Source organism: Heptranchias perlo, chromosome 23 (assembly GCF_035084215.1).
Source record: "Heptranchias perlo isolate sHepPer1 chromosome 23, sHepPer1.hap1, whole genome shotgun sequence".
Lineage (NCBI taxonomy): Eukaryota > Metazoa > Chordata > Chondrichthyes > Hexanchiformes > Hexanchidae > Heptranchias > Heptranchias perlo.
Genome location: NC_090347.1, coordinates 37,878,226 through 37,893,752, shown reverse-complemented (window position 1 = coordinate 37,893,752; position 15,527 = coordinate 37,878,226). Strand labels below are relative to the sequence as shown.

Here is a 15,527-nt window from a genome sequence, read left to right as displayed (position 1 = left end):
CCTTGTGAATCTATGCTGACTGCTGTTAAACTAGGTTACTGTTGTCCAGATGATTCTCAAGTTTACCCCTGATAATGAATTCTATTATTTTACATGAAATCGTAGCAAGATTAGTTGATTTGTGCCTTTCCAAGTCTGTTTTGTCACTCTTTTTGAATATAGGCCCACTAACCTGCTTCCAATCTTCTGGTACCTCCCCAGTGTCCAGCGACAGGTTCAAACTAAAGGATACTTTTAATGATCGCCAGTGCCTCACAAATCTCTGTTACTCTGTCCTGTTGCACTCTAGGATGAATACCATCTATGTTTGAGTATTTGTTTGTTTTGAGTCCAATCAGCCTTTCTAGGAATTCCATCTCATTTATAACAAAGTCACTGATTTTACATAGTATGTATTACACCATGGGTAGTATGGAGATAGTTCTACTTTAACATGAATGAGGAAAGGTACAGGACTAAATAAACAAATAGTGCAAAATTCTTCACATTGTAACTCCCTCATTAATCTTACACAAACCTGCTTTAGAACAGGAACAGAATAAAAGATTACTAAAAATAGCAAATACACATGTGCTCTGGTGGAATTGCAGAAATCTGCAAGCAGTCTCCAAAAAATATCTGAAATTAATTGCCATAATTTCCACTGCAGGTTCCATGGTAAGCATAGCAAATGATCCTGTGAACTGGCACATGCAAGAGGCATGACAAAACCATCTGCACCTCTGGAAAGTATTGTGTTCTTGTCTTGATGCAACAAAAGTAGCTGCTTCAAAAGGGTTCAGATTCCTGGGGCAGTGGAATCAGTTATGATATAGGTCTGAGCTACAAGAACATAATAAAGAACATAAAAAATAGCAGCAGTAGGCCATACGGCCCCTCAAGCCTGCTCCGCCATTCAATAAGATCATGGCTGATTGTCGACCTCAACTCCACTTTCCTGCCCTATCCTCGTATCCCTTGAATCCCCTAGAGTCCAAAAATCTAAATATCTCAGCCTTGAGCGTATTCAACGACTCAGCCCTCGGGTAAAGAATTCCAAAGATTCACAATCCTCTGTGTGAAGAAATTCCTCCTCATCTCAGTCATAAATGGCCGACCCCTTATCCTGAGACTATGCCCCTTAGTTCTAGGTTCTCCAGCCATGGGAAACAACCTCTCAGCATTTACTCTGTCAAGCCCCCTCAGAATCTTGTATGTTTCAATGAGATCATCTCTCATTCTTCCAAACTTCAGAGAGTATAGGCCCATTCTACTCAATCTCTCCTCATAGGACAACCCTCTCAGCCCAGGAATCAATCTAGTGAATCTTCGTTGAACTGAATCTAAGGCAAGTATATCCTTCATATCAATCCTATATCAATTACATGGTTCCTGAACAGAGCTGTGGCCTTTATCTTTGAGAGCTAGTTAACTAGAGCAATAGAGATGGTTTAAACTATGTTGGAGAGGGGGAAGACAAAAGCAAGAATAGAGCAGGACAGCTTGGAGAGGAAAGTAAGCTTTAGATGTAGAGGGAATATGCAGATAGAAAAGGCTGAAAGGAGTTAAGCAGGACTAGGTAATAAAGAATAAATAAGCACTGGGAAGGCAATAACATTGCTAAACCAGGGGAATCCAAACTAAAAACGTATGTATATTAGTGCACTGGGTATGAGAAACAAAATTGGGGAACTGACGTTGTTGATTAAAGTAGAAAATCAACAAACAGGACTAACGTAGACATGGCTGCAGCTAAGTCAGGACTGGCAATTAAGTATTCTTGGATAGAAAACTTACAGGAAGGACAGGGAAGGATGAAAGGGAGGTGGGATAGTTGCACTAATTAGAGATATCATTGCACAGAGAGTAAGGATTTAAACTCCGAAGTGATCCAAACAGAAGCCTTTTGAATTGAACTGAGGAATACTAAGGTGTCAGTCACATTACGGAGAGTATATTACAAACCCAATAGTAGAAAGAAATTGATGCCTGTATCAACAAGGGGATTATAATTGTAAGAGGTTTTAATTACCCAAAAATAGACTTGGAAACATTTGTGATGAAAGAGGGATTTTTTTTTCTGGCAGCATGGTCGTAACAGTTTTCTCAGTCATTATGTTGCTATCCCAACAATGAACAAAGCACTACCTGACCTGGTTCTACATAATGAAGTAAAGCAGGTAGGTGACCTAAATATAATTAGATTCAGTGTAAGAATAGAAAAGGAAACAGAAAAGTCAAGGACAAGGGCAATTGTCTGAGATTTAAAAAAAAGCAAATTAGCGAGATAAAAAGGGAACTTAATCAGATTAAATGGAAGGGAAAATTGGCAAATAGAACCATACATCAGTAATGGTAAATAATCAGAGGAGATAAAGAGATGAAAAGGGTTAAAATCAAGTACATTCCAATAAGGAAGGCTAGAGTTTCTGAGTGAATAGGAAGATTAGATTAAATTTGAAACATGAAACCTAGGACAAATATAATTATATGAAAGCTATAAAAAGGCAGGTTGTAAAGGCTAAGAGGCAGTATGAAATTAACAAATAGCAAAGGACAATAAAAAGGCTTTCTATAGGAACATTGATGTGGAGATGCCGGTGATGGACTGGGGTTGACAATTGTAAACAATTTTACAACACCAAGTTATAGTCCAGCAATTTTATTTTAAATTCACAAGCTTTCGGAGGCTACCTCCTTCCTCCTACCTCTTTCCACATCGTTCACCTGAGGAAGGAGGTAGCCTCCGAAAGCTTGTGAATGTAAAATAAAATTGCTGGACTATAACTTGGTGTTGTAAAATTGTTTACAAATATAGGAACATTAGCAGCAACAGGATAATCAAGGTAGGGATTGTGCCACTAAGAGATAAAGGAGGCAAACTTGGAGGATAAAGGGTAGTCATGCTAAATAAGTGCTTTGCCCAACTTTTTACATTAGAGGGGTGTATTAGGAGTATAGAATCACCAGAGATGCATGTAAAACTGCTAGTGAAGGTTATTATTCAAAGAGAAATGGTTTAAAAAAAAGTTCCTCAAACTTAAGGTAGACAAATCACAGACATGATGGTTTACATTCAAGGATCCTGAGGGAAGGTAGCAAAGAAATAGCTTAAAAATTCAAAATTCTACGGATAGAAAAATTGTGCCAGAGAAAGTTATGGGCCAGTTAGTCTTACTTCAGTAAACTAAGTCTATAACACAGAATGAAATTATTAAACACAAGTTAGAGGGCCAGTTAGCACAGATTCTAAAATGCAGATCAGCTTGAGCAACCTTATAGAATCCTTCAAAAAAAATAACAGAGGATAGATATAGTATGTGGTTTATATGGACTTTCAACAAGTGATAAGGCATCACAAAAACTTATAACCACATGCAGAGAGAGATGGTTGGAGGGCAGAAAGCAAAGGGTAGGGTGGAGGAAAGTTTCTTAGATAGATAGACTTGGTGCATGGTATTCCACAGGAGACTGTGTTGGGCTACTCTTATAGTTACAGGACCAAGACAGCCTACTTCCACCTCCGTAACATTGCCCTTCTCCGCCCCTGCCTCAGCTCATCTGCTGCTGAAACCCTCATCCGTGCCTTTGTTACCACTAGACTCGACTATTCCACTGCTCTCCTGGCTGGCCTCCCATCTTCCACCCTCCATAAATTTGAGCTCATCCAAAGCTCTGCTGCCCGTATCCTAACTCACACTAAGTCCCATTCTCCCATCATCCCTGTGCTCGCCAACCTGCATTGGCTCCCAATCCAGGAACGCCTCGACTTTAAAATTCTCATCCTTGTTTTCAAAACCCTCCATAGCCTTGCCCCTCCCTATCTCTGTAACCTCCTCCAGCCCTACAACCCACCGAGATCTCTGCACCCCTCCAATTCTTGCCTCTTGCGCATCCCTGATTTTAATCGCTCCACCATTGGCAGCCATGACTTCACCTGCCTAGGCCCTAAGCTCTGGAATTCCCTCTCTAAGCCTCTCCGTCCCTCTACCTCTCTCTTCTCCTTTAAAATGCTCCTTAAAACCTACTACTTTGATCTGTCCTAATACTTCTTTATGTGGCTCGATGTCAAATGCTCCTGTGAAGCTCCTTGGGACGTTTTACTATGTTAAAGGCGCTATATAAATGCAAGTTGTTGTTAAATATAATACAGGAATCGAGAGAACAAATCAAAATTAGATGACACCAAATTGGAGGATAATGGCAAATTTTGAGAAGGACTGTAAAAGACTGCACATGGACAAAGATAGGCTAGAAAGGTGCAGTTCAAATGGAGAAGTGTGAAATATTAACATTGAAATTAAGAATAGGAAAAATAAATACACCGTAATTGGAATAGAGGGAGCTTGCAGTGCAGATACACACCACTTAAAGGCGACAGCACAAGTGGATTAGGCCTTAAAAAAGGCTAAAAGAATACTTGTTTTTGTATCTAGAGGCACAGAACACAAGATCAACTCATCAAGGCTTCTTCGACAGCACCTCACAAACCCACGACCTCCACCACCTAGAAGGACAAGGGCAGCAGGTGCAAGGGAAGACCATCATTCACAAGTTCCCCTCCAAGTCACACACCTTTCAGACTTGGGGCGTTCATCACCATTCCTTCATTATCTCTCAGTTAAAATCCTGGAACCCCCTGCCTATCAGCACTGTGGAAGTACCTTCATCTCACGGACTGCAGCGGTTCAAGCAGGCTCACCACCTTCTCAAGAGCAACTAGGGATGGGCAATAAATGCTGGCCTCGCCAGCGATGCCCATGTTAGGGTTATATAACAGGGTAAATAGTAATACATTATTTCCACTGGGCAATGAGATAATAACATGTGGGCACAAATTTAAAAGAATTACAAGGGAGATTAGCCAAAAGATTTTTTATACAGAGGCTGGTTAGAATTGGAATTTTCTGTCCCAAAACATTGTTGAAACAGTTCATAATGCTTTTAAAAATGCAATTAGATAGCTGCTTGAAAAAAAGAGAAAGGAATATTAAAGAGAACGAGCAGAAGCATTGGATTAGACTAGGTGGCTCAAGTGAAGAAAAACACCAGCACAGACTTGAAGACCTGTTTCTTTACTGTAACAATCTATGATTCTACGATGGGGATAGATAAAAAAATGTCAAGTCACATTTATTCAGTCACCATCTGAACTGGGAGATGTTGTGGACAAAGGTGGCATGCATGATACAGTCTACATACAAACCCTTGGCAACATGGCATCAGCTTCCACATGTATATCAACAACACACAACTCTACCTCTCTGCATTATCTATCCATCCAAAGGTGGTTGTTGGACTCTCCAACTACCAAAGCAACATCAAAACTCAAACCGCTAAAATTTCTTTCAGCTTAACCTTGACAAAACCCAGGTCAGATTTGACTCCCTCAACCTCAGGTTCAACTAGGAGGTGTGGAACGTTGGCATGCTACTCGCCCCCGAGCTCAATCTCATCCTCCAGATCTGATTCATTAACGAGACCACTTTTATCCACCTCTGTACCATCTTCTCCTTTCCACTTCTACAACCTTATCTCCTGTCTTAAAAGCCTTAAGGTTTTATTTCTCTAGCACTCGCCATCCTCATCCCTCAAGCCTCTACAAGGATTGACTCAGTCAAAATAGCAAACCATACGTATTCTACTCTTTATCCCACATCGATATGGATATTGCACAAAGGGGAGGTGGGGTTGGGGGACAGAAGAAAAAAAAACAAAGAGCTGGAAGATAGAAACAAGACAGTTATTGAGTAGATCAAAGACATTGATGTCAGTGAGAGTTGCAGGCCCAGTGAAAGAGAGTTGGAGATTTAGGGGCAAAAGAGAGGGTGGAGGGCTGCAGAAGGATATGCATGCTGAAAGAGAAGGCGGCATAATTGGACATGGTTCGTAACTGATTCCGACCATGGAAGTGGTGAGGTATCACGTTACAACAAGGTCAAGAAGAATGGATATGGATAGAAGAGTGTATGTGGATGGTAAGGTTGAGGAAGGTCAGAAGATGTTGTTAACACATGGATATCTGATTCCAATGAGGTCATGAATAAGATTGGAGTGCAAGCAGCGCAGCAACAATCCACAACTTCAAAATAAATTTAAACTTTCTACTTCTGTCCTTCGATTTAAAAATTCATTATTTGCTGAGCTGAATTTTAGTAAATACTATTGATTTTTTTTTAAAGTTGCAACACATACCTATAGAAAATGCTCAAATTAAGTTTGTGGTCATCTTCCACATGGCTTGTATGTGAAGTCCTAAGTTACCTTTGGACAATGTAAATCATTGGTTGACATTTCTTTGCAGATGTCTCAGAACATGTCTTTTTTTCAGTTTCAACCTTTCTTCTAGAAACTGAAAGGCCATCTTTAATCAAACATAAAATTAATCTGAAATTTAAAACATTTTCACTCACCCATTAATTATTTCTTTGGACTCTCCACGAATGAAATATTCACGTTCAGGGGTCATAATGCAAAGTGCATTCTTCTGACCAGTCTTGGGTTCAGCATCAATGACATCTGTACATTGGTTCATGTTAACTGTCCCTTGCGGTAGAGTGCTTGGCTGAAAGACAAGACAAAAAATATTATGGTGGACAGCAATACCAACCAGCATTGAACACTTAAAATGCAACTAACAGCAATATCCCTTGTAGTGGTAATGTAGTAGTAATATTTTACTGTATCAGTAAGCTTGTAGAGGTATAATACTATATGAAAGAGAGAAAGTAAACTTAAAACAAATCTAGGGCAGCAAAACAAGAGGGATCAACTTTAGGGTACCACGGGCAAGTTCACGTTGAAGTATTTTTACACAGAGATGAACAGCAGCCGGAATGGGTAGCCAAGGCAGCTACTTCAGGCCCTTGGCACAAAGGAGACCAAGTAAACTTTTTTCTATCTAGGTCTAATATTAATAAGCAGTCCCATGCACATTTCACCATGTGTCTAATTCCAATTTTCTTACACTGCCAAATCAAACATGGCTACCAGAGCTAAATAAAAGCACTACTTCTGCACAAATTATTACAGAGAAATTATGCTGAGGTGGGGAAGCAATGGGAGAAAATAAAATATTTACACCCCAGTCCAATAGTATCAACACATGCAATAACGCTAACGGCAATTTAGTGTTTTTTGATCTAAACGTCATCTATAAACATGTATCTGTTATCAAATGGGAATATCAGAAATTGAATTTAAACAATGATCCAAATAGGTGGCCAGCAACTAGAGTCTTAATATACCTTTTTTAGAACTTAAAGATCAAAGTTTTGTTGCATAACATAGTTATTAATAGAGCTGATATCCAACATGAGGCAAGTTTCACAATATGTAAAAGAACTTGCATTTTCATAGCAATCAAAGAATGATACAGCCAGAAGGCCACCATTCGGCCCATTGTGCCTGGGTTGGCGCTTTGAAAGAGCTATCCAAATAGTCCCACTTCCCTGCTCTTTCCCCATAGCCTTGCAAATGTTTTCCCTTCAAGAAATAATGAAATAGTTGAAATGCAAACGTGTACAGGTTTTTATGTTTCACACTTTTATAATCATTCCATGAAATGGCAATTCAATTCCATTGGAAAACGACATATGTACTTATTGGTGTTAAGCTGATACTTAACATGCAATATTCCATTGAATAATTAAGCTAATCACAAATTAGTACATGGCCATATTTTTAAAAATGCTTTATTTTCATGGAAGAGGCACTAAGGCAAGTTTCCCCCTTTTCTTCCCAGTTTTATTCACTTCTTGGTCTGCATACAGCCAAATGGCAGCTGCAAGCTTAATTCCTGGCCACCACCAAAACCACCAGAAGATGACAGGGACCACTCAGGCATGCTTCTCCCTTATGATTTTCTCCCCTCCCTATTGGGTAAGGCCACAGCTTCAGCTATGTGCAGTACAGATGGAGAATTGAGCAGAATGAGACTCAGACCAAAGCAGTTGTGCCTGCTTTGCGCCGCCGAAAGCTTAGGTGCTAAGTTCAGTACCACTGCTCATTTTTATTCACATCCAGGATACAACATATTCTACTGCCAGTCTTAAAAATTCTTGGAGGCTATACGTGAGGGATATACTGTACATTTATCTTCCCCAAAAAACTCTAATTATATTCTGAAAAGGCAGGTGAAAGGTTATGTTTGCCCACATGGTTGCTTAGAGCTCAGTGGGAAATGGAAGATGTAACCAGGTCAGAACTCTGTTAACATGTCTTTTCCCAGTAAACTTTGTAGAAAAATACTACAAATGCTTCGGCTTCCTAACATCTATCCCAATAAGCAATATAGCCTGTTTTCTCAGAGGATAAATGAGTCAGATTTATTTTGCAATGTGGTCACAAGGCTTGTTTAACACAATGCATTATAGGAACATCTCACTTGAAAAGAATATTGGCTTAATGGAGAACAATACACTTGTGTGATACTTCTAATTCATCCCCTCAAAATGTTCCCATCAATAATACATCTATAACCACCAGTACTTTACCATAGTGTTATACAGCTCAAAATGCTCTCTCCAGAGGCAACAAAAGTTTTATTAAAGACAAATATCTATAAACTGTACTGCTGGGTGTTTTTCACAGCTAAAGCAGGCATGATATGAAAATTTCACATATCCATAATTATATTTTAAGAAAAAATGTAAAGCAACACCCAACAGTTTCACACTATCACCATTACATTTTACTGAAATCCCATCGATGTTACTGTTTTGAATAGGAAAAGAATGAAAGGTTCAGCCTAAGACAGTACTTCCGTCCACTCTTCAGTGCCCAGTACTGGTACCAGGCTATATATAAAGTGGGAATTTATGTGGTGTTGATCAAGGCTACATGGTCTGAACAGTTCTTTACATCTGTGACCATATGTTTACTCGTACAAATTCAGTAATCATGAACTTATTGTTAACATGGCCAATTAAATAGTTGCCACAACAGTAGCTTGTGATGAAGTCAGGCAAGGAAAGGTTTGCAACCAACGCTTTTTAAGTCAATAAGTCAGAATTTTTCCTGGTTCATGAGCTGCCCACATTAAGACATGGGATGAGATTTTTAACTGCATCAGGTAGAAATTCACTCTGCAAGCTATTCCATTCTAGGCAGGTTAAGTTTTAAAATTCAGTCATTTTGAAGTTGAGATATTGTGATTCCACTCTGCTTTGCCGGGGTGGGGGGGGGGGGGGGGGGGGAGGTGGTGAAAAGAAGAAAGTCAAATCCTTCTGGAATTAAGCAAACCTCGAAAGCTACTAACATCAAAATCTACCTCCAACAATAGAGGCATTTACTCCTCCCCTTCCAGGCTGTTCAGAAATGTGACCAGAAATTCCCAGAATATAATATTTTAACAATCCTGCACTTCAAGCAAAAGTACTCACCCATAAAAGGTTGAACTATATGACGTTCATTTTTTTTAAAAAACAGAACCTAATAAAACCGGAAGCTATTTCTGTTGAATATATTGGTGGTACTGCAGAAAGCAAGAAAAACACAGCCTGTATAAGCTGAAATTTGAGGACTGTCCTGATCAGTATCTAATACCTTATGGTTTTTAACCACCAACATTGCAAGCATTGTGGCACTCCCTGGTGGTCGGTGGCCTTTGTTATGATACAGGACAGTCTTTTGAGAAAGGAGGGTCCTTCAGACTCCCAGACAAATTGAAATCTGTGAGGGTTGACCATTTTTGCAAGCAGCTGACCCAGTTTCTGCAGCATTTCACTTGTGGATGTAAGCGCTCCTTGCAGTAGTTGAATGATTTATATATAGAGCAGCTTTATTGCTTATGGGTAACCAAACAACTCACTTCCTGTAATGTGTTGTAGTTTTAATTTGAGTCTGAACTAAAATACTATAAAGTCTTCATGATCCTTTACCTAGCTTATTAAATGCCTGTTGCATGTTGTCAAGGCTTGTACCAAGTACTTGGACATCAAGATATGCAGATTAATATGATCCCACCTGAGAGTTTAAAAAAAATGATAAATGCACATTCTGCTGTTTTTTTTAAATTATGTGACAGATCGTGGACCAAGAACTGAAACTACAACTTCTCTCCATTTTTTCCAGAAATTTTAATTTGCTTCTCAAAGTTCTGTCTAACTGGCAGGAGGAGCAGTTTGAAGGAGACAACTTAAATTTTGTTTTTCTACTCTGTTTTATTGACATATAGAGTTTAATGACCAGGTACATTGGTAAATTTAATTGTTTGAGGGGAGCAGGCGTGCCTTGGTTGAAATCCAATGGAATAAAAGAAACATGGTCATTCTTTGTTATCTACAAAGGCAGTTTTTCTGATCTAAAAAAATGAACACAATATGACATGATAGAGGTTAACATGCGAGTAAACCTCCTTGCTCTCTTTTGCGATTGCATTTTGAAGTGCCTTGGGACGTTTTACTACATGCAAGTTGTTGTTGCATTTTGCTTAGAGTAGTATATTTTAACTAACCAGCTACTTAGTGAACTCCGAAGTATTTTCCATTTAACATTGGGAGCAGCGTATATTTTTATAAGCTCCATCCTTTAGAGCTATAATGATGAGCATTCCCAAAGCCAATGAGCCAAGACATCAATTGTGATCCTAAATTGATTAACAAATTAGAAGTGAGATAAAGAGAAAACACAGTACAAATCCTGCAGGGAGAAAGACGACAACAACATCCTAGTTAACAGCAGTCTGCATAGATTCAGAAGGGGAAAACCCTGTCTGACCAAATTTCTCGACTTTTTTGAAGAAGTGACAACCCAAGTGGACTGTGGTGTACCAAAAGACTTGAGATAAAGTTCTACACAAATGTCTATTAGTTAACTCAAAAGCTGTGGGGATTCAGGTTAAACCTGAAAAAGAAACTACCTGAAAGGTAGGAAACAAAGAGTACTCGTTAGAGGAATGTCAGAGTTTGGGAGGGGGAGTACCGAGTGGGATGCCCAGAGCAGAGTGCTCGGACCAATATTGTTTCTAATTTACAGAAATGACCTGGATTCAGAAACTCAATGCAAAGTGATCAATTGCACAAAAATACTGCAGGCTACTATCGCCAGTGTCCAGACTCGGCTTTCTTAGCCTCACTTCTCCCTCTCCCCCTCCTCCATTCAGGACCTATCTGCACTTGCCAGAGCACGTCAGCTGGCCGACATTCCTGTAGCCCAAACCGGCGAGCTGCCTTGGGACATCCATTTGGTATCTGCAGCTCACCGGTCGGATTCAAACGAGAGCTGAGTCGCAAAATCATAGCAGCCTCTTTGTTGCAGGAATGGGCAGCTGGCAGGTGCACTCCACTGGTCGTACACCCAAAAGTCAAAATCTACCCTGACGAGTCTTAGACTCAAGGCTAAACGTGTCCAACCAATGTACAGCAGCACTCAACAAAGCCAATAGGACAATGAACTGCACAGCCAAAACAATTGACTATAAATTGGAGGAAGTAATGAGCAAACTTGATCGTACTCTAGACAGATCACACCTTGACGACTGCATCCAGTTCTGGTTACCAAGAAACAGGAACACATTCAAGCACTGGAGACAGTACAGAGAACAGCCATGAGACTCAGTCCCACTCTGACCCTTGACTCTTCCATTCCTATCCAACATCCCACTATAGTCACTGCAACTGCACCCAGCTCTCTATCTTCTGCCCCAGTTCCCACCCAGAGCTCCCTTCGGACGGAACTAAAGGACTGGCATACATTTTTCTGCAAATGGAAAATGGATCAAGAACCTCAGCAGCAACTGACATGGTGGGGACAGTCAGAATCACAGCATCGGAAGCTGCAGCTTAGGCTCAGTTATTAAATATTCACGAGTATTCATTGTGTATATTTATTGTACACATATGTGAGCAAGTAAAACCCAGATGGTATACAACGGGATTGAAAGAGTAAAAACTTGGCATGGGTATACATTGGGTATACGTGAGTGGGAAACAATGCCAAAGGGGATCAAATAGTTCTGAATGAATAAAATTGAAGTGACAGGAATGCAGTACTAGCTGTCACACTTTCATTTAATTACTCAAAGGCAATTCGATTCATTGAACAGTTAAGCAGTGTAGTCCTAGTATAATATTTCAAATGTTAATTACATAGGCTTTATTTCCAGTACCAATAATTTAAATCATTTTAGGAAGTCCAGATGCAATTTTCAACATGACATCAGTAAAATTTCCAAGATAACCTTGGTTTACAGACCAGTCTGACCCAGACGCTTCACTCCCAACACAGGAGTAAAAATGCACATTTCCTTTTAAAAGCAAATTGAATTCATGACATTTTGTGAAAATGAACCGGAATAAAAGGTGAAGAATCAAAATCTTCAAAATTATTGATAGTTAGTCAATTTTAAAAACTTCTTAAATATCAGAAGTCAGTACTTTTGAATATTATTATAGTGGATTACTAAAAAGCAGTAATTTGGGGATGTGTGGTGCCCCACATAAACACTGCACTTAATACACAAACATCTATTACTATATTAAAAGCCTTGTTTACGTGTATATCCTGTAAATGTTAGATTCATTTCCATCGCACTCATGTTTCTCTATTGATTTTTACTTACCCTACTTCCACCATGCGTGATGCTGTTATCTACCTTGGAGATCTCCTAGGTTTGTTTCTAGCCTAGGCGACTCTTGGCAACAGCTGGCAGAGTTTATAAAAATTACAACAACTTGCATTTATATAGCGCCTTTAACGTAGTAAAAACATCTCAAGGAGCTTCACAGGAGTGAATTCAAACAAAGTTTGACACCAAGCCACATAAGGAGATATTAGGACAGGTAAGTTTTAAGGAGCGTCTTAAAGGAGAGAGAGGTACAGAGGTGGAGGGGTTTAGGGAAGGGATTCCAGCGCTTAGGACCTTAGCAGCTGAAGGCACAGACGCCAATGGTGGAGCGCTTAAAATCGGGGATGCCCAAGAGGCATGAATTGGAGGAGCGCAGAGATCTCGCAGGGTTATAGGAGGTTACAGAGATAGGATGGGGTGAGGGCAATGTGATGGCATAGTTTACACAGGCCTCAATCAACCAAATGTAATATGGATGCTGGCCTCCTAATTTGTATGTGGAGACTGAACAAAATGAGGGCGAACCTTAATGATAGAACAGGGTAATACAGCATTAATCTTAGAAGGACCAATTGCATGGTGACAAATCAGTGGCTTCTAACCTGAAGGAGGCATGGACTACTCATCACAACCAGTCAACATATGATGCCTGTTAACAACTCCCTACTGAGTCACTACACTCAAAATCATTTAACAGAATACATCAAAGAGCCGGCTTGGATGGATTTAAATTCCTCACCTTGATTAATGCTCTATTTACACTTCCACTGATGGCAGTCCCAACTTCCACAGCATCCTAAAGTAAATAAGGTGTTGTTGCTGTTGCCCCCAGAGACCCAAGACTGAGGCCCACTGAGATTGTTTTTCTATGTGCCTGTAGAGGCAGTATTTATATTGTCACAATGGCTAGAGGGCACCATCTTTTCTGGCTAATGGCAAGCTTAGCCGGCTTTTAAAGGGACAACAATACAATTTTGTATTTGCTGACATGTACTTCCTTTCCCAGACACAGTTAAGCTCCAGTAGCTGGTAAACAGAGTTCCAAACTGCACTAATGTGCTTACATTATTCCAATTCTGTTTGAACAGTGTTGCAATATATCTAGGTGGTCACAGACTATTTATCATAGTTATTCAACATATGATGTCTGTTTACAATCCCATAATGAGTCAATACACTCAAATAATTTAACAGCATAGAGAGAGGAGATGGCTAGAATGGATACAGGCTGGCAAACTAAGTACTCAATTATTATTTGTGCTTCTAACTCTGCAGCAGACTTAATTAATTGATGTTTACTTAGTGGGGGGAGATCAAGAACACAAAACAATTCAGCTACAAGTTACAATATACAATAGCTTTTTATTGGAACAGCCCACTGATGAGAATGATCCATCTAAAAGAAAATCTACTGTGTGACAAGGATACTTCCTGCAAAATACAGAATACTGTACACCATCCTGGAGTGTGGGAGGAAGGAGTCCATGATAGAAAAACCTATATGGACTCTGGATGGAACAATCTTGGTAGGCCAAATGGCCTCTCTCACTCCAGGCTTTTATGTTATTATTTATAGGACTAGAACCATATTGGCACTTACACTTGTGTTCAGTTAAAACCTCTGCTGTGCTCAATGAATGAAACCAATCTAGCACTGCAGGAGTCCGACACCTAGAAGGACAAGGGCAACAGGTGCATGGGAACACCTTCACATTCAGGTTCCTCTCCGCATCACACACCATCCCGATTTGGTCATGTATCGCCGTTCCTTCATAGTCACTGGGTCAAAATCCTAGAACTCCCTACCTAACAGCATTGTGGGAGCAACTTCACCTCACAGACTGCAGTGGTTCAAGAACGCAGCCACAACTACCCAGCCACCTTCTCAAGGGAAACTGGGGATGGGCAAAAAATGCTGGCCTTGCCAGCGACTCCCAAATCCGATAATAATTAAAACATATCTCTAGAAAGCGTTTGAATGTTCTAATGACCTCCCAACCACACCCTACCTTCACCTTCACCCCACTCCCCACCTCCAATGTCTCAAACTGATCTGGTATAACAATTTTAATGGATAACTTACTTCGCTTCAGGATAGACCATTAAACTCCTTGCCATCCTTAGTTTCAGCAGCTCTAGGCTTTTAATTGCAAGTCAGAAAAGTATGCTGGAACTCTTGAGAATTAGCCCTTTGTATTCTAAATCTTACCTTACATCAATAACACTAATTTAAATCAAAGATCAGGCCAACTAGGTAAAGATCTCAAAACTCAACAGCAAACAACTGACTAATTATTTAATTGTAAACAATTTTACAACACCAAGTTATAGTCCAGCAATTTTATTTTAAATTCACAAGCTTTCGGAGGCTTCCTCCTTCCTCAGGTGAACGTTTGTTGGAACAAACAACAAACGTTCACCTGAGGAAGGAGGAAGCCTCCGAAAGCTTGTGAATTTAAAATAAAATTGCTGGACTATAACTTGGTGGTGTAAAATTGTTTACAATTGTCAACCCCAGTCCATCACCGGCATCTCCACATCATAATTATTTAATGGTTACTTTAACAGTATTTATATTTTTGAACTCTCATGTAGCAAGTCATAGTTTGATTTTGAGTACATGAAAGTATTTCTTTTGGCAATAACTTTTTTTAATGTTAGTTATCAATTTGTTATCCTTCATTTGCTCAACTCCTCAAGACCACAGCAAGATATATGTACTAACAGTACAATTTACACTGAGCTGAAAACAATTTCTAGGAAGATTTCTTGTATATAAATAGGGTTATTTACATCATACAGAAAAGATGCTCAGGAGCATACAGAAATTGCCATTTCAGTTTGACGAATAAAGTTTGCAGAATTTCAGGTTTCTGTTAAGTTAGTCCTAGCAGTTAGGCTGCTGCAATCTGTACCTTTAACTATAACAAACAGTTAAACGATTAGACATTAGGCCTTAAGGTTATTTACACATACAGGA

At 39.6% G+C, this 15,527-nt stretch overlaps 1 protein-coding gene across 4 annotated transcripts in view; it reads right to left on the bottom strand.

Moving 5' to 3' along the window:
* Positions 1–15,527, bottom strand: part of mprip (myosin phosphatase Rho interacting protein) — a 364,835-nt gene that overhangs the window by 222,413 nt on the left and 126,895 nt on the right. For all 4 annotated transcript variants that reach the window (XM_068004348.1, XM_068004349.1, XM_068004351.1 and 1 more), the window contains exon 4: positions 6,393–6,544. In XM_068004348.1, the coding sequence (XP_067860449.1) occupies positions 6,393–6,544 (152 nt within the window). The remainder of the gene's footprint in view (positions 1–6,392; positions 6,545–15,527) is intronic.